The sequence below is a fragment of the Mobula hypostoma genome, chromosome 4 (assembly GCF_963921235.1).
Source record: "Mobula hypostoma chromosome 4, sMobHyp1.1, whole genome shotgun sequence".
NCBI lineage: Eukaryota > Metazoa > Chordata > Chondrichthyes > Myliobatiformes > Myliobatidae > Mobula > Mobula hypostoma.
The window spans coordinates 167320028-167340742 of NC_086100.1; the positions used below are offsets into that span (position 1 = coordinate 167320028).

Genomic DNA, 20715 nt, shown 5'->3' on the forward strand with positions numbered 1-20715 from the left:
TGCAAGAAGTCGTCGGTGGTGTTCTGTTGTTGAGGCAAGGTTAGGGCTGTGCAGGTCAGTTTAACAGCCTGATGGTTGCAGGAAAGTGGCTGCTCTTGAACCTGTGACAGGATTCAGTACTGTAGGAGGGATAGGGGCAGCAGGAGTTTCCTGCTTAATTTGACTGTGATGAGTTAATTGGCTTTACTGTGTATTAACATGATCACTTGAAGGGAGCAGTCAAGCTAATTCCACGGAAGGTGCAGGTTTCCAAGGGCATTCGTGATCTGTTTAACATTCAGATGCGTGGCCTTTGGAAGCACAAGGCTTAATTGCTTGTTTCTCATGCTTGGTTAGAGCTCATGTTACGGAGGGGTGGATACTTGGCACACATTCAGTGAATTGCTAGACATGCAAGATTCAAACAGAGCCTGTTCCAGACACTTGTTCTTCACTGGTCAAACTGTCAGAAATATCAAGGTCCCCAGGTCCACAACTAGCAGAACTATGCACTCTCCAATTCATCCCAAAATCTAAGGCATCAATATAAACTTTATATTATGGTGCAGATTTATAAGTAAGGGACAATGGTTCCAAATTTCTAAACAAACCTTAATGATGAACCTTGGAAATTTCCATTCTGGCACCAAACACCCACAGTGGGGAGGGAATGTGGAGAGGGTGTCCCTCCCAGTAGGAGATAATGACCTCTCCAGCTGCTACTGTAAAGAGTGGAGGGTTTGCCCAAGTCCTAGTTCTGAATGCTCACTTTGCTTTGCCTTGACTGCATCTCCAGGCACAAGGTCATCATTTCTAAGGGTTTCATCAGCCCCTGCTACCTCAGTTGGTCTGGGGATCCAAAGAGGCTGCGCACTGCCACCTCCTCCAGGGCAATTCAGGGTGAACAACTGAATGCCAACTGGGCCTGTGAAGCCCACATCCCATTCGGTTACGTCTGGCTTCTGAGTGAATGCCTCAGTCACCCGGGCAAGGACTGGAGGATCTGCTTCAGATTCCAGGGAACTTTTAGATTTTAGATTTAGATTTATTTATCACATGTACACTCAAAATATACAGTGAATTGCATCACTGGCATTAACAACCAACACATACAAGGAGGTGCTGGGGGAAAATCTCACATGTGTGTCACGCTTTCCAGCACCAACACAGCATGTCCACAATGCTCTATGGGGAGTCGGTGAGGCCACTATATATTGAAGTAACAGACCGGTGTTTTGGATTTGAATCAACTTCTTACCCAGATCCTTCCTCCTCTTGAATTCATTGATGTTGGTGTTGATCTGCATCACTGCAAGCAAAGCCTCTTCAACAGGCCTGTGGTCAGCATGTAGCTCTGGTGTGGACTTGAAAAGCTCGCTCAGCAGCAGCGGGTATTTCATTATTCTCTGCACAGGTTTAATGAGCAGTGATCCCATATCTAACAGGGTAGACTTCCCCCTGGGTAGAGAGACAGAGAACATGTTGTGTAGACAAGACATCCTTATCTTCCTACAATACAAAGACCTTCATGGCAAAGATGAGTGGAGAGCCCAGAGCAAGGACGTTGAAGAGTGATGTTAGGGAACATTTCCTCACACAGCAGAGATCTAGAACCCAAGAAAGTGGGCCAAGGAATGGCAAATGGAGCTTAATTTGGACGTGTTGCATTTTACAACGCCAATTCCAGGTAGGAGCACCACAAAGATTGACAGCGCCCTGTGAAGTGTTGAGGGACAAAGGGACATACGAGTACAAGCAGATGGTTCAATGCAAGTGGGTTCACAGGTAGAAAGGGCGCTGAAGAAGGTGTTTAGCACGCTGGGCTCCGTCAGCTAGGGCACTGAGTGTAGAAGCTGGGAGGTCAAGGTGAGGCCACATCTGGAGTAATAAATTCAGTTTTGGTCGTCCTGTTGTAGGAAAGATGTTATTAAATTGGAAAGAGTGCAGGAAAGATTTACAAGGATGTTGCTAGGATCTGAGTGACTGCGTTACGGGCAGTGGTTGGACAGGTTAGGACTCTCTTGCTCGAGGTGTAGGAAACTGGGAGGTAATCATGAGGGTGAATTCACTCAGTCTTTCCACTCTGTCCCCACAGAGTTGGGGAAATCACAGAACAGAAGGCAAAGATTTAAGCTAAGATGGAAGCGATTTAATAGAACACGCTATCAGAGAAAGTAGTTGAGGCAGAATTAATAACTTTTAAAAGACAGCTGTACACGTAGGTGGGTTGGTAAGGTTTAGAAGTTTATGGGCATCCTGGTCAGCATGGAGTGGTAGGGCCGAAAGGCCTGTTTCTGTGCTGTACGACTCCATGACTCGATGATAGATTGGAAGTCAAATTCGGGTAGAAGATATAGTGTAAATGGCAGGGACCTTAGCAACATTGATTACAGAAGGACCTTGGGGTGCAAGAACACAGCTCCCTGGAAGTACCAACACAGGTGGCTAGGGTAGTGAAGAAAGCATTTGGCATGCTTGCCTTCGTTTATTGAGGCTGGTATAAGAATAGGGTTATCGCATTACAGCTGTATGAAATGTTATTTAGATTACCTTTAAGAGCACTGTGTGCAGTTCCGGCCAGACACTATGGGACAGATGCAGAGGTAGCAATAGGGAGCGTACAGGAGAGATTTACCAGAATGTTGCCGAGATGGGAGAGATTGCATAGGATGGGTTTATTCCCACTGGAATGCAGGAAGACAGAGGGGTAATCTTTTGGAGATTTAGAACATTCTGAGGGGTGTAGATAAGATAAGATAGCTTTTTCCCCAGGTTACAGGAGTGTAGAATTAGAAGTGCAGGTTTGAAGTGAAAGGGGAGAAAATTTTCCAAGTAGAAGATGGTGAAAATCTGAAACAAGGTGGCAGAGGAAATGGTGGAGGCACGTACAATTCTATTTTTGGACAGGTACTTGGATAGGAAAGGCACAGAGGGATATCAGTGTGAAAGAAAGAGATTATTGAAGGCGTGGACAGGTTGAGTCAAATAGGCCTGTTTCTGTGCTGTGAGTTTCTATGAAGCTGCTACAGCTGGAGTCAGCGGAAATGTGCAATTGCATAAAAGCTACTGAAATTTTCATAAAAAGAACAAGCTTGTTGAGATATTGCCCTTTCATCGTCAATATGCCCAGATCCTTGAAGTCTTTCCCCAACTGCACAGTGGGAGTACTTTCCCTGGTATGACTGCAGTGGTTCAAGGAGCTGGCTTTCTCTATCTTTCCAAGGGTCAACAGAGATGGACAATAACTGCCGGTCTTTCCGACAACAAATGGAGGGAAGGGTAAGATTGATCTTAGAGTAGATTAAAAGGTCAACACAGAACTGTGGGCCAAAGGGCCTGTACTGTGCTATAATGCTCTTCGTTCCAAGTTCTATGTTGACACTCAGAGCCCACAAGTGAGACATTCATACAAGAGCACGTGTAAAAATTAACCTTTGTATAATGGAGAAATCTTTGGTAATCGGGACCAGATGTTGGAAATGGAGACAATTCAAAGGCAGGGCGATGTTTACACAGGCAGTGAATGCCTTTTGAGGCACAGAGACATAACTGACAGAGAAGCGGAGGGAAACAAGTTAGGAGATTGTGGTTACAACAGGTGCAGTTATTGCTACATTTAGATCGGAGGGTAACCACGGTGACCTGACTTGTCGGGGAGGAGCACAGTGCTTCTTGTTAAGTAGGTCGTTTTTCACTACTGCTACAGCATTGCAAAGCCTTTTAATGTGGATGCAAAAAGAAGTCTGTCTGACCCAACCACCAGTGCATCCCCACCTTCGATTTATTCCTGCCTTCCTTGTAAAACATTTCACATTTTCACATGCTATAACTCAGTGTTCGCACCTATGTCGTTAAGTTGTTTCAAAAGGATTTAAACCTTCCTATTATTAAAAAGGTAACTTTTTGTGGGGGTAGATTTTTTTCAAAAATAAAATACAATTATTTCAAGCAACACACATCAAAGTTGCTGGTGAACTCAGCAGGCCAGGCAGCATCTCTAGGAAGAGGTGCAGTCGACATTTCAGGCCGAGACCCTTCATCAGGACCTCTTCCTAGAGAGGCTGCCTGGCCTGCTGCGTTCACCAGCAACTTTTATGTGTGTTGCTTGAATTTACAGCATCTGCAGAATTCCTGTTGTTTGTTGTTTACAATTATTTCATTTTATTTCATTTCATAATTCAATCTTAATTTCTACATGATTGATTTGGAATATGTGGTCATATTACTGTGATTTAAATGTAATGTAATTCATATTATTTACTATATCCTTATGAATTTTGTATTTGTATTCATGCAATTTGTATAATACCAATAAAAATATTAAAAAAGAAAAGGTAACTGCAATCCATTTCAAATGAATGATTTGGTAGTGCGCCCAAGTTATAGACACACAAGAGAAGGCAGTTGCTGGAATCTGGTGCAGCAAACAATTTGCTGGAGGAGCCAGGCAGGTCGGGCAGCATCTGTGGGGAAGAGACTGTCAAGGATTTGGGTCAAAACCCTGCATCAGCAATTCCTTTCTGTTATGTTTTGTAACTTCACTAATCCCAGGGAAGACATGGGAGTCCACGAATGGGGGTCTGACTTTGAGTTTACTTTAGACGAGGTGCACATGTATCACATGGTAGTGTGACAATGTATGCAATTAACATATTTTACATATAACCCGTAACGGATTATTTAAACAAATAGTAATGCCTAATATATATACACACACACACACACAGACACACACACACACACACACACATACATACACACACACACACACACACACACACACACACACACACATACACACACACAGACACACACAGACACACACACACACAGACACACACACACACACACAGACACACACACACACAGACACACACACACATACACACAGACACACACACACACACACATACACACACACACACACACACATACACACACAGACACACACACACACACAGACACACACACACACACACACACACAGACACACACACACACAGTTGGAAGCCACAGACTAAAGAGAGGCTGCTGTTAATGAAAGGATTACATGATAAAACAGATTTTGCTCAGACAGGAGAAGCCAAACAAGGAATCAAAATTTTGGAATAAAATATATACTTACTGCTCCTGATATATTTTCCTAATTTAAAAAAAAAGAAACAGATAAAAATTAAAATATGTTGAAGCAAAAGTTAAAGTTAGTTTCCAATACTGCATTAATGGGGCAATGTTTCTCGAACCCTCACCATGTCCCACACAATTATGTACACCAGGTCCCCCTTGGCTTCCAGTCCATCCAGACTCCCCTCACAATTCAATAATTTATAGAGCACCAAAACAGGCCCTTTGGCCCAAATCGTCCACCCCAAATGTGCTGCTCAGCAAGCTAGTCCCATCTCCCCATGTTCGGCCCATCGACTTTGAAACCTCTCCTATCCATACAGTTATCCAGATGTCTTTTAAACGTTGCTGACGTGCCCGCCTCACCCACTGTTTCTGGCAGTTCATTCCAAATGCGCACCACCCTTGAAGTAAAGAAACTGTTGCTGATGTTCCCATGGCCTTAACCCTTTGAGGCCAGTGGGGAGTTTGAACACTCTGTACTCCTTAGGCTCAGCTTTAGCAGAGCAAAGCCTCTTTCAGAGACATTCCTTACAACACAGAAGGAACCGATCTGGCCCATCGACTCAGAGCATTCCCACCCCACACTTAGCTCCCTACGATCTATTTTCGCTCACATGTTCTTCACCACCCCAGTTCCCAAACCTTGGAGCAAGTTACTGTGGCCATTTACTCTCCCGGTATGTTTTTGGGACGAGGGAGGAAAGCAGAACACTCGGGGGGAAAGCCACGTCATCACAGAAACAGCGAATGCCACACAGGCAGCACAGGGGTTCAGGACTAAACCCGCGTCTCTGGAGCTGAGTGACACCTGCTGCACCACACTGAGGTCCGACCACGTTACACCAGACCACTCATGTTGTGGTTGAGGAATAGACATTGGTCAAGACTGGGAGAATTCCCTCCAGTTTTGGCTTCACTCCTGACAGGCTGGGTAAATGTTTCCTTGAAAGGTCACGGACAGGGGCAGCAGTCGTTCAGTACTGCTCAGGACAGTCATGTCTCAGTTATCATCACCGGGCCTTGTCGGACCCAGAGCTGACAGTGATGTTCACTTAGATGTGGCTAACATGTTCACTAAAACAAAAACAACAGCTCACTTACTTCAGAATATCAACTTGGGTTCTTATATGCTGCCGAATGTCTTCATCTTTGTCATAAACTTCCAGCAAATTATTGGCGTCGTCATGGTGATAACAATAGATTTTATAGACTTCCTCTAAAGGAGCTTTAATCTGCAAAAATATTTCGCCTGTTAAAGAAAATACACATTAGACCGAAGCATCAGTGGAAACAGGCCGAAGCCTTCACTCATGGAGTTACAAGGACGGAGTCAGTCAGAGCAAGTCTGAGTACTCCGGCCTCTTGAACATCTCACCTGACTGTGCTTTAAACATAGCCCAACACTGGAGACCATAGAACCTGCTCCTTTGCTCTACTGTTCCATATTCTTTGTTCTAAGATGGATTTCTGATATCACAACCCACCTTGTTATGGCCTTGCACCTTACTCTCTGCCTGCACTGCACTTTCTCTGTAGCTGCAAGATAAAGGGCAGTAGCCAGTATAAAGAGGTAGAAGGAGGGGGGGGCTAGATATCCTGTGAGAAGGGGTGATAGGCCAATGGAGGTGGAGAGAATGTAGTACAAAGGAAGGACAAGCAACTGTGGGAGTGAGTCTAGGTGAGAATGAGGTTGAAGAGCAGAAATCAGAGAAGGATCAGTGAGACAGGGTCTCACAGAAACTCCTGTCAAAGCGAGGAGAACTCCTTCAAAGTGGACTGGCCTTGAAGAGATTGGCAATGTAGTAGTTAAATGGAGACTCAAAACACTACAGATGCTAGAACCTGGAGGAACTCAGCGGGTCAGGCAGCATCCATGGAGAGGAATGTACAAGCTGAGGTTCACCTGGACTGAGACCCTCGAGGGGAGAGAGTCAGGGTAAATCGGTGAGGACGTGGATTGGAACAGGAGCTGGCAGGTGGTAGGTGGATCCAGGTGAGAAGGAGGTGATGAGTGGCCAAAGGGCAGGATGGAAGCAGGTCTGAGCCATACTTGAAATATTAACTGCTACTGTCTGATCTGCTTAGTACATTCAGCATTTTCCATTTGTGCTTCAATTTTCCAACATTGGCAGCTTTTTGATTTTATTCGTGTAGATGACATGAGGAATTACTTATGCAGTTTTGGGCTCAAAGGTTAAAGAGCAGACATTAAAGTCACAAAGAGCAATGGGGATTAATTCAAGAATAAGTTTATATTAATAGCTATGACTAGGTTTTGAGTAGAGACTTGAGTCTAATACAGGTGTCCCCCGCTTTTCGAACGTTTGCTTTACGAAACCTCACTGTTACGAACGACCTACATTAGTACCCTGTTTTCGCTTTCAGAAGGTGTTTTCACTGTTACGAAGAAAGGCAGTGCGCGAAAAAAAGCAGCACGCGAAAAAAATCAGCGTGCGATAAAAGGCAGCGCGTGCCCGGAGCAGCCGCTCTCCCGTGTATTCGGAAAAGTATTGCTTAAACATGTGCCTGTGAGCAGCCGTTTGCAAGATGAGTTCTAAGGTGTCGGAAAAGCCTAAAAGAGCTCGTAAGGGTGTTATACTTAGCGTAAAATGAGACATAATTAAGCGTTTTGATCGTGGTGAACGAAGTAAGGACAAAGTGAGTTTGGCTTGTGGAAGCTGATGAAGATGATGTTGAAGAGGTTTTGGCATCCCATGACCAAGAACTGCTAGATGAAGAGCTGATGCAATTGGAAGAGGAAAGGATAACAATCGAAACCGAATGCAGTAGCGAACTGAATGTGAAGGAAACTGCGTGAGATTTTAGCTGCAATGATAAAGTACGACTTTAATTTTGAAAGGGTATGTAGGTTTAGGGGATATCTGCAAGATGGTTTGAGTCCTTACAAAGAACTGTATGATAGAAAAATGCGCGAGGCTCAGCAGTCAAGCAAGCCTTCCACATCAGCCACAGCAGACGACGAACTTTGATCTTCGACATCGAGGCGGGCAGACATAGAAGAAGATGAGCTGCCTGCTCTCGTGGAAACAGATGATGAGATGACAGCCCAGTGTCCCACCACCCCAACCCCCGGGCCACGGACAGATACCGATTCGTGGAGAATGCAGCGGTAGCCGGGAGGCACACAGCACATCTTTAAGAAAAAAGCTGAAAAAAACAAGCTAATTAATTAGGTGCTGCCCGACACGTAATTGTCGGCCCAGATCAGAGACAACGCAATCGGAAATCGGCACTGATCTGGGCTGACAATTACTTGCCGGGTGGCACCTAATTAATTAGCATGTTTATTTCGGCTTTTTTCTTAAAGATGTGCTGTGTGCCTCCCGGCTACTGCTGCACCCCTGCATGCTTCGCGGTTCGATATCGGTCGGCGGCCACTGCACCACCCAACCTGCGACAACTCAGTCTAACACACTCAGTCTAATCAGTGTGCTCCGGGCTGAACCAATTCCAGTAAGTGATACTACACTGTACATACATTATTTCTACTTTATATAGGCTGTGTATTTTTACGTGTTATTTGGTATGATTTGGCAGCTTCATAGCTTAAAGGTTACTGGAGAGCGCTTGCGCTGTGTTTTTGCCAACAGCGCTTGCGTGAGATTTTCTGCCGATGGCGCTTGCGTGAGATTTTTGCTACGGAGAACAGTGCAGTAATGATTGTGGAAAAGTATTTCTACTTTATATACGCTGTGTACTTATCATATCATTCCTGCTTTTACTATATGTTACTGTTAATTTAGGTTTTATGTGTTATTTGGCATGATTTGGTAGGTTATTTTGGGTCTGCGAACGCTCACAAAATTTTCCCATATAAATAAATGGTAATTGCTTCTTCGCTTTAGGACATTTCAGCTTACGAACCGTTTCATAGGAATGCTCTACCCTCGGATGACGGGGGAAACCTGTATTGCTGAAAATATAAGAATATACTATTCCGCCATAGATTAGGATCTCAGTTCCTTATTTTCTGGGTAATGTTTCATACCATTTTGACAATAAAATATCAGTCCTTAATTTTCCCAAAAGCACAGTGGGAGAAGATTCACTGGAAGGACCACAGAAGTTTAAAGAGGCTCATCAAAACACTCTCGAGGACAGCTGAGAGTGAGCAGCAATAACTGCTGTCCTCGCCAGTGACACCTGATCCCAAACTAGGGATAAAATAATAAGATACAATGACGAAATGTATTAATGGATATGGTCCGTTAGTAACATGTTCCTGTTTAATTGCTTTAGACAAAATGTGAGTGCGCTGGAGAGAGCACAGAGAAGATTCACCAGATTGTTGGTTGATGGAGCATTTCAGTGATGAGAATAGAGAGGCTGGGTCCGTTTTGTCCAGAGTAAAGGAGGTTCAAAAAGGACATGATTGAGGTCCTTACTCAATGTACTTGAGAGAAATTGATAGATTTTTAAAATTGAAGGGCATATGGGTAAGAGGAGGAAAGTGACTTTGAAGTAGAAGATCTTCATTGACTGGCTGGGTAGGAATTTTCATTATCAAATGCTAGAATTGGGTGACTATTTGGCTACAGGATGGACAGCATATAGGTAAGTGTTAGACAGAGTAGACCACAGGAAACCTTTCCTCGTGTAAGAGTAGATAAAAGGAGAGGACATAGATTTGGAGTAAGGGGGGTGGGGAGATCTGAGGGGGATATTTTCACCCAGGGTGGTGATATCTAGAATACACTGCTGGAGAGAGTAGTGGAAGCAGAGTCTCTGCCAGCACTTAAGGGCTGTTTCTATGAATGACCCAGACATAGAAGGCTAAGGTGGAAGATGGAATTAATAACAGATGGGTCTCCACTGGTCAGCATTGAAAGTTGGACCAAATGGCCTGTTATCAAGCTGTAGGACTCTATGACCACCTCTTTACTATTGACTACTGCTGCTGTAACTTGCTTTCAGATTTCAAATGTAGAAATTGTAATTTTGATTCCAAAGACCAATGTACAGAGAGTTAACGTGTATTTGCAATAACTGGAGGAAATAGGCTTAAGCTGAGAGGGGGAAAGTTTAACAGGAACTTGAAAGGCAAGTTTTTTTTACATAAAGGGTGGATGTGGTGGATGAGCTGCCAGAGACTGTGGTTGAGTCAGATACAAAAACAACTTTTAAAAGACAGTTCGACAGGTACATGGATTGGAAAAGTTTAGAGGGGTAGTGGACCAATAGAACATAGAACATAGAACAGTACAGCACAGTACAGGCCCTTCGGCCCACAATGTTGTGCTGACCCTCAAACCCTGCCTCCCATATAAGCCCCCACCTCAAATTCCTCCATATACCTGTCTAGTAGTCTCTTAAACTTCACTAGTGTATCTGCCTCCACCACTGACTCAGGCAGTGCATTCCATGCACCAACCGCTCTCTGAGTAAAAAACCTTCCTCTAATATCACCCTTGAACTTCCCACCCCTTACCTTAAAGCCATGCCCTCTTGTATTGAGCAGTGGTGCCCTGGGGAAGAGGCGCTGGCTATCCACTCTATCTATTCCTCTTATTATCTTGTACACCTCTATCATGTCTCCTCTCATCCTCCTTCTCTCCAAAGAGTAAAGCCCTAGCTCCCTTAATCTCTGATCATAATGCATACTTTCTAAACCAGGCAGCATCCTGGTAAATCTCCTCTGTACCCTTTCCAATGCTTCCACATCCTTCCTATAGTGAGGTGACCAGAACTGGACACAATACTCCAAGTGTGGCCCAACCAGAGTTTTATAGAGCTGCATCATTACATTGCGACTCTTAAACTCTATCCCTCGACTTATGAAAGCTAACACCCCATAAGCTTTCTTAACTACCCTACCCTTTCAGGGATCTGTGGACATGTACCCCGAGATCCCTCTGCTCCTCCTCACTACCAAGTATCCTGCCATTTACTTTGTATTCTGCCTTGGAGTTTGTCCTTTCAAAGTGTACCACCTCACACTTCTCTGGGTTGAACTCCATCTGCCACTTCTCAGCCCACTTCTGCATCCTATCAATGTCTCTCTGCAATCTTCGACAATCCTCTACACTTTCTACAACACCACCAACCTTTGTGTCATCTGCAAATTTGCCAACCCACCCTTCTACCCCCACATCCAGGTCGTTAATAAAAATCACGAAAAGTAGATGTCCCAGAACAGATCCTTGTGGGATACCACTAGTCACAATCTGAATGTACTCCCTTCACCACCACCCTCTGCCTTCTGCAGGCAAGCCACCTGGCCAAACTTCCCTGGATCCCATGCCTTCTAACTTTCTGAATAAGCCTACCGTGTGGAACCTTGTCAAATGCCTTACTAAAATCCATATAGATCACATCCACTGCACTACCCTCATATGCCTGGTCACCTCCTCAAAGAACTCTATCACGCTTGTTAGACACAATCTGCCCTTCACAAAGCCATGCTGACTGTCCCTGATCAGACCATGATTCTCTAAATGCCTATAGATCCTATCTCTAAGAATCTTTTCCAACAGCTTTCCCACCACAGACGTAAGGCTCTCTGGTCTGTAATTACTCGGACTATCCCTACTACCTTTTTTGAACAAGGGGACAATATTCGCCTCCCTCCAATCCTCCAGTACCATTCCCGTGGGCAACGAGGACATAAAGATCCTAGCCAGAGGCTCAGCAATCGCTTCCCTCGCCTCGTGGAGCAGCCTGGGGAATATTCCGTCAGGCCCCAGGGACTTATCCGTCCTAATGTATTTTAACAACTCCAACACCTCCTCTCCCTTAATATCAACATGCTCCAGAACATCAACCTCACTCATATTGTCCTCACCATCATCAAGTTCCCTCTCATTGGTGAATACCAAAGAGAAGTATTCATTGAGGACCTCGCTCACTTCCACAGCCTCCAGGGACATCTTCCCACCTTTATCTCTAATCGGTCCTACCTTCACTCCTGTCATCCTTTTTATCTTCACATAATTGAAGAATGCCTTGGGGTTTTCCTTTACCCTACTCACCAAGGCCTTCTCATGCCCCCTTCTTGCTCTTCTCAGCCCCTTCTTAAGCTCTTTTCTTGCTTCCCTATATTCCTCAATAGACCCATCTGATCCTTGCTTCCTAAACCTCATGTATGCTGCCTTCTTCCACCTGACTAGATTTTCCACATCACTTGTCACCCATGGTTCCTTCACCCTACCATTCTTTATCTTCCACACTGGGACAAATTTATCCCTAACATCCCGCAAGAGATCTCTAAACACCGACCACATGTCCATAGTATATTTCCCTGCAAAAACATCATCCCAATTCACACCCGCAAGTTCTAGCCTTATAGCCTCATAATTTGCCTTTCCCCAATTAAAAATTTTCCTGTCCTCTCTGATTCTATCCTTTTCTATGATAATGCTAAAGGCCAGGGAGCGGTGGTCACTGTCCCCCAGATGCTCACCCACTGAGAGATCTGTGACCTGACCCAGTTCATTACCTAGTACTAGATCTAGTATGGCATTCTCCTGTTCGGTCTGTCCACATACTGTGACAGAAATCCGTCCTGGACATACTTAACAAACTCTGCCCCATCTAAACCCTTGGAACTAATCAGGTGCCAATCAATATTAGGGAAGTTAAAGTCACCTATGATAACAACCCTGTTATTTTTGCACCTTGACAAAATCTGCCTCCCAATCTGCTCCTCTGTATCCCTGCAGCTACCAGGGGGCCTATAGAATACCCCCAGTAGAGTAACTGCTCCCTTCCTGTTCCTGACTTCCACCCATATTGACTCAAAAGAGGATCCTGCTACATTACCCACCCTTTCTGTAGCTGTAATAGTATCCCTGACCAATAATGCCACCCCTCCTCCCCTTTTTCCGCCCTCTCTATCCCTTTTAAAGCACTGAAATCCAGGAATGTTGAGAATCCATTCCTGCCCTGGTGCCAGCCAAGTCTCTGTAATGGCCACTACATCATAATTCCATGTATGTATCCAAGCTCTCAGTTCATCACCTTTGTTCCTGATGCTTCTTGCATTGAGGTACACACATTTCAGCCCTTCTACCTTACTGTCTTTATACCGTTTATTCTGCTTCTCTTTCCTCAAAGCCTCTCTGTATGTTAGATCTGGCTTTACTCCATGCACTTCTTTCACTGCTCTATCGCTCTGGGTCCCATCCCCCTCGCAAATTAGTTTAAACCCTCCCGAACCACGCTAGCAAACCTACCTGCAAGGATATTGCTCCCCCTTGAGTTCAGGTGCAACCCATCCAATCTGTACAGGTCCCACCTTCCCCAGAAGAGATCCCAATGATCTAAAAATCTAAAACCCTGCTCCCTGCACCAACTCCCCAGCCACGCATTCAACTGCCATCTCCTCCAATTCTTACCATCACTGTCACGTAGCACTGGCAGCAATCCTGAGAACGCCACCCTTGAGGTCCTGTTCTTCAGCCTTCTGCCTAGTTCCCGAAACTCACGCTTCAGGACCTCATCCCTCTTCCTGCCTATGTCGTTGGTCCCAACATTTACCACGACTTCTGGTTGCTTTCCCTCTCGTACCAGGATGTCGTGCACCCGGTCAGAGACATCCCGGACCCTGGCATCCGGGAGGCAACAAACCATGCGGGTGTCCTCCTCACATCCACAAAATCTCCTGTCTGCTCCCCTGACTATAGAGTCTCCAATGACGACAGCTCTCTTCTTCTCCGTCCCACCCTTCTGCACCACAGGGTCAGACTCAGTGCCGGAGGCCCTGCCACCATGGCTCACACCTGGTCAGTTATCCCTGCCAACAGTATCCAGGACGGTAAACTTATTATTCAGGGGAATGGCTACAGGGGTGCTCTGCACTACCTGTCTGCTCACCTTCGCTTTCCCCCCCTCTGACTGTCACCCAACGACCTGCTTCCGACAGCCTAGGTGTGACTACCTCCCTGTAGCTCTCATCTATGACTGCCTCATTCTCCCTTATGAGTCGAAGGTCATCCAGCTGCTGCTCCAGATTCCTTACGCGGTCTTCCAGATCGCCCAGCCGTATGCACTTCTGGCAGATGTGACTCTGCGGGAGAGGGGAGATCCCCCAAGACTGCCACATCTCACATGAGAGGCACATCACCGTTTCAGGAGACATTGTAAAAACTAACTGCGAGTGAGCTGGTCCTCCGCCTCTACTCGTCGAAGCCTCTCGAGTAAAAGCCTCAAAGCTCCACTCCTTCACTGGCCCACTCACTCACCAATGGGGGCAAATGGGAGTCGGTGAGATGAGTACATTGGTTGGCATGGACCGGTTGGCCATGGGTCTGTTTTGGTGCCATATTACTATGAATGACTGTGGTGCCAACACTTATCCTTGTGAGATTCCTGGGTGTCTGAATACACCACTTGCTCTCTCCATCTTGAAGCTAGCTGATCACACAATTCCAGACCTTGTGGTTTCCGATAATGAGAACTCATAACCTGCCAATCAATGTCGATCTTTTACTTCAAAGTCATTTTTCCTTCTCCGACTCCATATCCCCTCCAGTTTTAACAATCTATCAAATCTCTGTCTTGAATGTACTCAGTGGCTGATTCCCAATAGCCCTCTTTGGTAAACAACATGTCAAAGATTTACCACTGAATGAGGGAATTTCTTCTCATCTCACTTCTGAATGTCTGACCTCCTATTTTGTAACTGAGACCTCCTGAGACCCCCAACCTGGGGGAAGTGTCATCCTTACATCTGCTTACCCAAGTTCTGTATGAAACGTTGAACATTTCAATAAGATCACCCATCATTCCTCTAAAAATACAAGTCTAAAATACTTTATCTCTCCTCTTACAACAAATTGCATGAACCTTTGCTGCACAAACTCTGTCATAAATAACCACAATAAACTCTGCAGATGCTAGAAATCCAGAGCAACACACACAAAAAGCTGGTGGTACTCAGCACATCAGGTAGCGTTCATGGAGGGGAATAAGCAGTCGACATTTTAGGCCGAGATCCTTCATCATGCCTGAAGCATCAACTGTTTATTTTCCTCCATCGATGCTGCCTGACCTGCTGAGTTCCAACAGCATTTTGCGGGTTGGTCTGTAATAAATATCTCCTTCTTGAGAAAGGGAGATCGGACCTGTACATAATACTCCAGATGTGACCTCACTGACTGAGCCCAAGGCATTTCCAAATTTGTATGCTAATCCTCCGCAATAGAGGCTGGCATACCAGTTAACTTCACAATTCTTTGCTACAACGAATGCTAATTTACAGTGAATTTTCTACAAGGGCACCCAGGTCCCTCTGAACTCCAACACCCCTTAAGCACTCACCATTTAAAAATGCCATTTCTTTTTATTTACCAAATTGGCTGGCCTCACATTTTTCTGCATCTGATCCCACGCACTCTTGATAAGTGGCTCCTTCTCAAAGGTTTTCTGCAAATTCAAGTATATTTAACCACCAGAGTTGCCACCTTGCAACTATTTCAATAATTTAATACTTGCTGTACGAGATTTTGCTTTTGAAAATCAAGCATTAATTTTGCAAACATGAGGAAATCTGCAGATGCTGGAATTTCAAGCAACACACACAAAATGCTGGTGGAACGCAGCTGGCCAGGCAGCATATATAGGAAGAAGTATAGTCGCCATTTCGGGCCGAGACCCTTCATCAGGACTAACTGAAAGAAGAGATAGTAAGAGATTTGAAAGTGGGAGGGGAAGGGGGAGATCTGAAATGATAGGAGAAGACCGGAGGGGGAGGGATGAAGCTAAGAGCTGGAAAGTTGATTGGCAAAAGGGATACAAGGCTGGAGAAGGGAGAGGATCATGGGATGGGAGGCCTAGGGAGAAAGAAAGGGGGAGGGGAGCATCAGAGGAAGATGGAGAGAAGGCAAGGAGTTATTGTGAGAGGGACAGAGAGAGAAAAAAGAGAAAGGGGGGGAATAAATAAATAAATAAGGGATGGGGCAAGAAGGGAAGGAGGGGCATTAAAGGAAATTAGAGAAGTTAATGTTCATGCCATCAGGTTGGAGGCTACCCAGATGGAATATAATGTGTTGTTCCTCCAACCTGAGTGTGGCTTCATCTTGACAGTAGAGGAGGCATGGATAGACATATCGAAATGGGAATGGGACTTGGAATTAAAAGAATGGCCACTGGGAGATCCTGCTTTCCCTGGCGGACAGAGTGTAAGTGTTCAGCGAAATTAATTTTGCCTCTTTTAGCTTTCAAGAAGATTTATTTAAACTTTCAAGAACAACAATAAATTTCTACTGCTGATGTTAAGCAGGTCTATTGTTCCCAGATCAGAGTCCATCTCTCTTCCTAAGTGTAACATTATCTCAGCTCTCTACCCATGTTCTGACACTATAACCAATTATTATCCATTTATAGCAACACCTCTGTAATCTCTTTTAAAATATAATGCTTCTGAACTAGGAATTTTATTTTCTGAGTTTATTGTCATAGTCATAGAGTTATACAGCATGGAAAAAGCTCTTTGATCCAACTGGTCCATGCATTTGATTAATTTTTAAGCATTTTTAAAAAAGATTTTACAATGTGATAAATTAATTCTAATTGCAGCTTCACCTATAACATCTCCTTTGTATGTAACACAGCACACCAAATTGTTTAATACTTCTGTCATTTTGCTTTTGCTGCTGGTGCATTTAAAGCAACATTTAAAATTGATCTAGATATGTACATGGATAGGAAAGGTTTACAGGGCTCTGGGCTAACACAGGCAGATGGAACTAGCTTACTGAGCAACACAGTTGGCATGGATGAATGATAGCAAAGGCCTATTTCCATGTATAGTACCTGTGCAAAAGTCTAAGGCACATATATGCATATAGCTAGGGTGCCCAAGACTTTTGCACAGTACTGTTGCAATTTTATGCATTGCACGGCACTGCTGCGGCAAAAAATGCAAATTTCATGACGTATGTGAATGACGATAAACCTGACTCTGATATGGGTCTCTACTGTGGACTGAGAGGGAGAAGGGGACAGGAAGAAGGGAATCGCGGTTGGGAAACGGGAAGGGAGAGGGGAGGGAAGCAGGAAGCACCAGAGATACATTCTGTAATGATCAATAAAACCAATTGTTTGGAATCAAATGACCTTGCCTGGTGTCTCAGGGCTGGGTGTGTCTGCACCCACACCACCCCCGCCCCCCCCCCGGTCCTGGCACTCCTCTGCCACTTGTCCCTTACCCCTCCACGGCGCATAACCGTCACCATTCTCAACATTCTTTACTCCTGCCAGATTTACAAACTTGCTCTCTGCTTCACGTTAACAAATACAGTACTGTGAAAAAGTCTTAGGCACCCTAGCTATATATATGTGCCTAAAACTTTTGCACAGTACTGTATAACCCAAAGACTATCACTGCTTTACTCTCTCCAGTGAATATCCCAATGATAATCCCAATTTTTCTTTTTATTATCTGAATGTGGGAACCTATCCTATTTTGTTTTATATTCATAAAACATAGAAGAGTATAGCACAGGAGCAGGTCCCACAGCCCATCATGCCTGTGCCGAACATGATGCTGAATTGAGCTAGATCCTTCCTGCATGTTCAAGATACATATAAACACCACTGTTGTATCTGCTTCCACCGGTACCCCTGGTAGCCTGTTCCAGGCACCCACCACTCTCTGTAAAAAAAAATTGTCCTACGCATCTCTTCAAATATTTCCCCTCTTACCGTAAATGCATGTCCTCCAGTACTTGATATTTCTACCTCGGCAATGATTCTGACTCTCAACTGACTACCCTATTTACATCCCCCATAATTTAAGACATTTTTCCTTCTAGATTCAATTCCACAGTTCCTTTCTGATTTCCTAATTTTGTTCCCCTAAGTATTTTGTATTCCCTTAAACGGTGTGCATTAGGCGTCTGACTTCCTTTGGCCTTAGTATGTTTTTACCCAGCAATGTTATCCTGTCTGTATTACATCGAGAGGCAAACCCTATTTTTTCTGATCTTTGCTGAACATCTTTTTATATTGTTCCCTTTATAGCCGGGCAGTACTCTGACTGAAATACATTAATTAAATCTTCTAGGTTTTATGCACAACCTCAAGGTTTTCCTTTCTCCCTATTTATTATCCTAGCTTTCAATCCACCCAATCATTAAGAAGGTATATTATATTATGAACATGTTGAATAGGTATTCTCTACTTTTACAACTCCTCCACTTAGATGTCTGTAGAAATCTATATGGATTTCTGGGATCTCCAACTGTTAAATACAAATATATTTCAGGTCATTGCTTCCATACCAATCATCTGTGTTTCTTGCTCATCCTCGGTGACTGCGTATTCCAGCATTGACAAGAGCTTGGCAGATATCTGATGGACTGATTCGATGTTACTGAACAACCCGTCCACATCAAGACACTCTACCTGCAGAGAGAAACCTGAATTAATTTATAAAGATCCGTCACTTCAAACATCAGGCAATATAGTTTTAGTCCAACTGGTAATTAACATAAACACAAGAGATTCTGCAGATGCTGAAAGTCCAGAGTAAACAAAAAATGCTGGAGGAACTCCTCAGCAGCTTAGACAGCATCTATGGAGAGGAATAAACAATCAACGTTTCAGTCTGAAACCCTTCTTCAGGACTGGAAAGGAAACAGGAAGGAGCCAACGTGGCTTCTGTTTTCTTCCCCGTTCCTTTAGTCTTGATGAAGGATCTGAGGTCAAAATGTCAACTATTTATTCCTCTCCTTCGACGCTGCCTGACCTGCTGAGTTCCTCCAGCATTTTGTGTGGCATTAACATTCTCCGATTTTAGTGTCCCGTGGGATTTGGTTTATAGAATATATCCAAAATATCTGCATCTGTCTGTAATCAACATTTAGCTTATGATTAGATTTCTGTCTGTCATTAGGTATTTGAGATTTTCTTTGTACTTTCTTCAGATTGAAATGCTCGGGCAGCAGAAATTAAATTGCATTAAGTCCACAGCAGGGGCCAGGCCATTTGATCCACCTGCTTCATTCTGGTGCTTGGACTTAACACCTGCCTGCTTCCACCGCTTCTAATCTTCTCCCACCACCACCTCATTCACTTCCTTTCACACTCATGTGTCAATACTGAAACCCATCTCTGCCATTTGCCACACAACTCCTACATTCTCACTGCTGCCTTGCTGTAGAACTTTCTGCTACAGGGCCTATTGATTCATCAGTTGTTCTTATATTATTACTCCATTATTTGGTCTCTCCACAAGTCCCAACACCTTGCCACATCTTGCCTATCATGATTAGGTTGCCCTCTTTTAGAAAACCTACAGCAAAATACAGGCTCTTCAGCCCAGAATGCTGTGCCGAACATGTACTTACTTTAGAAATTACCAAGGGTTACCCATAGCCCTCTATTTTTCTGAGCTCCATTTACCTATCCAGGAGCCTCTTAAAAGACCCTATTTTATCCGCCTCCACCACTGTCGCCGGCAGCCCATTCCACGCACTCACGACTCTCTGTGTAAAAGACTTACCCCTGAGATTCCCTTAAAACTGTGCTCTTTCATGTTAGCCATTTCAGCCCTGAGAAAAAGCCTCTGACTATCCACACGATCAATGCCTCTCATCATCTTATACACCTCTATCAGGTCACCTCTTATCCTCCATCGTTCCAAGGAGAAAAGGCCAAGTTCACTCAACTTATTCTCATAAGGCATACTCCCCAATCCAGGCAATATCCTTGTAAATCTCCTCTGCACTCATTCTATAGTTTCCACATCCTTCCTGTAGTGAGGTGACCAGAATTGAGCACAGTACTCCAGGATCTGACCAGGGTCCGATATAGCTGTAACATTACCTCTCGGCTCTTGAACTCGGCTTTCTTAACCACACAGTCAACCTGCGCAGCAGCTTTAAGTGTCCTATGGACTCGGACCCCAAGATCCCTCTGAACCTCCTCACTGCCAAATGTCTTACCATTAATGCTATATTCTGCCATCATATTTAACCTACCAAAATGAACCACCTCACACTTATCTGGGTTGAACTCCGTCTGCCACTTCTCAGCCCAGTTTTGCATCCTATCGATGTCCCACTGTAACCTCTGACAGCCCTCCACACTATCCACAACACCCCCAACCTTTGTGTCATCAGCAAACTTACTAACCCATCCCTCCACTTCCTCATCCAGGTCATTTATAAAAATCACAAAGAGAACATTTAATGATATAAAATACAGGAGTAGCAATAATAAACATGAGAAAGTCTGCCGATGTTAAAATCCAAGACAACACACACAGAATGCCGGAGGAACTCAGCAGGTTCAGCAACATTTATGGAAATGAATAAACACTCGGCGTTTCAGGCCGAGCCCCTTCTCCAGGATGAGGATGTCTCCTCCCAATCCCCAGCACCTTGTCTGCCACCTAAATTACATACAACTTTCGGGACAAAATAACAAGAAAAAAAAACATAGTCACATTCGTGCAAGATGAGGGAGATATGATCGGAGGTCGAATTAGGGTTTACAAGTGAGTTCAAGAGCCGGATACAATCTGTTGTTGTACCTTGAGATGTGGGTCTTCGGGGTCCTGTCTGATTGCAGCATCAAGAAGAGGTTACTCCCCAAAAGGTGGGGGGGCCCTGATGATAGATGCTACTCTCCTGAGACATCGGCACA

The 20715-nt window shown here is 44.5% G+C and overlaps 1 protein-coding gene across 1 annotated transcript in view; it reads right to left on the bottom strand.

Annotated features, from left to right (window-relative positions):
- Positions 1-20715, bottom strand: part of arhgef38 (Rho guanine nucleotide exchange factor (GEF) 38) — a 110921-nt gene that overhangs the window by 33487 nt on the left and 56719 nt on the right. Inside the window, exons 3-6 of the mRNA XM_063046918.1 lie at positions 18348-18471; positions 6208-6355; positions 5105-5122; positions 1238-1437 (exon numbers count right to left, since the gene is read on the bottom strand). Coding sequence (XP_062902988.1) covers positions 1238-1437; positions 5105-5122; positions 6208-6355; positions 18348-18471 — 490 coding nt within the window. The remainder of the gene's footprint in view (positions 1-1237; positions 1438-5104; positions 5123-6207; positions 6356-18347; positions 18472-20715) is intronic.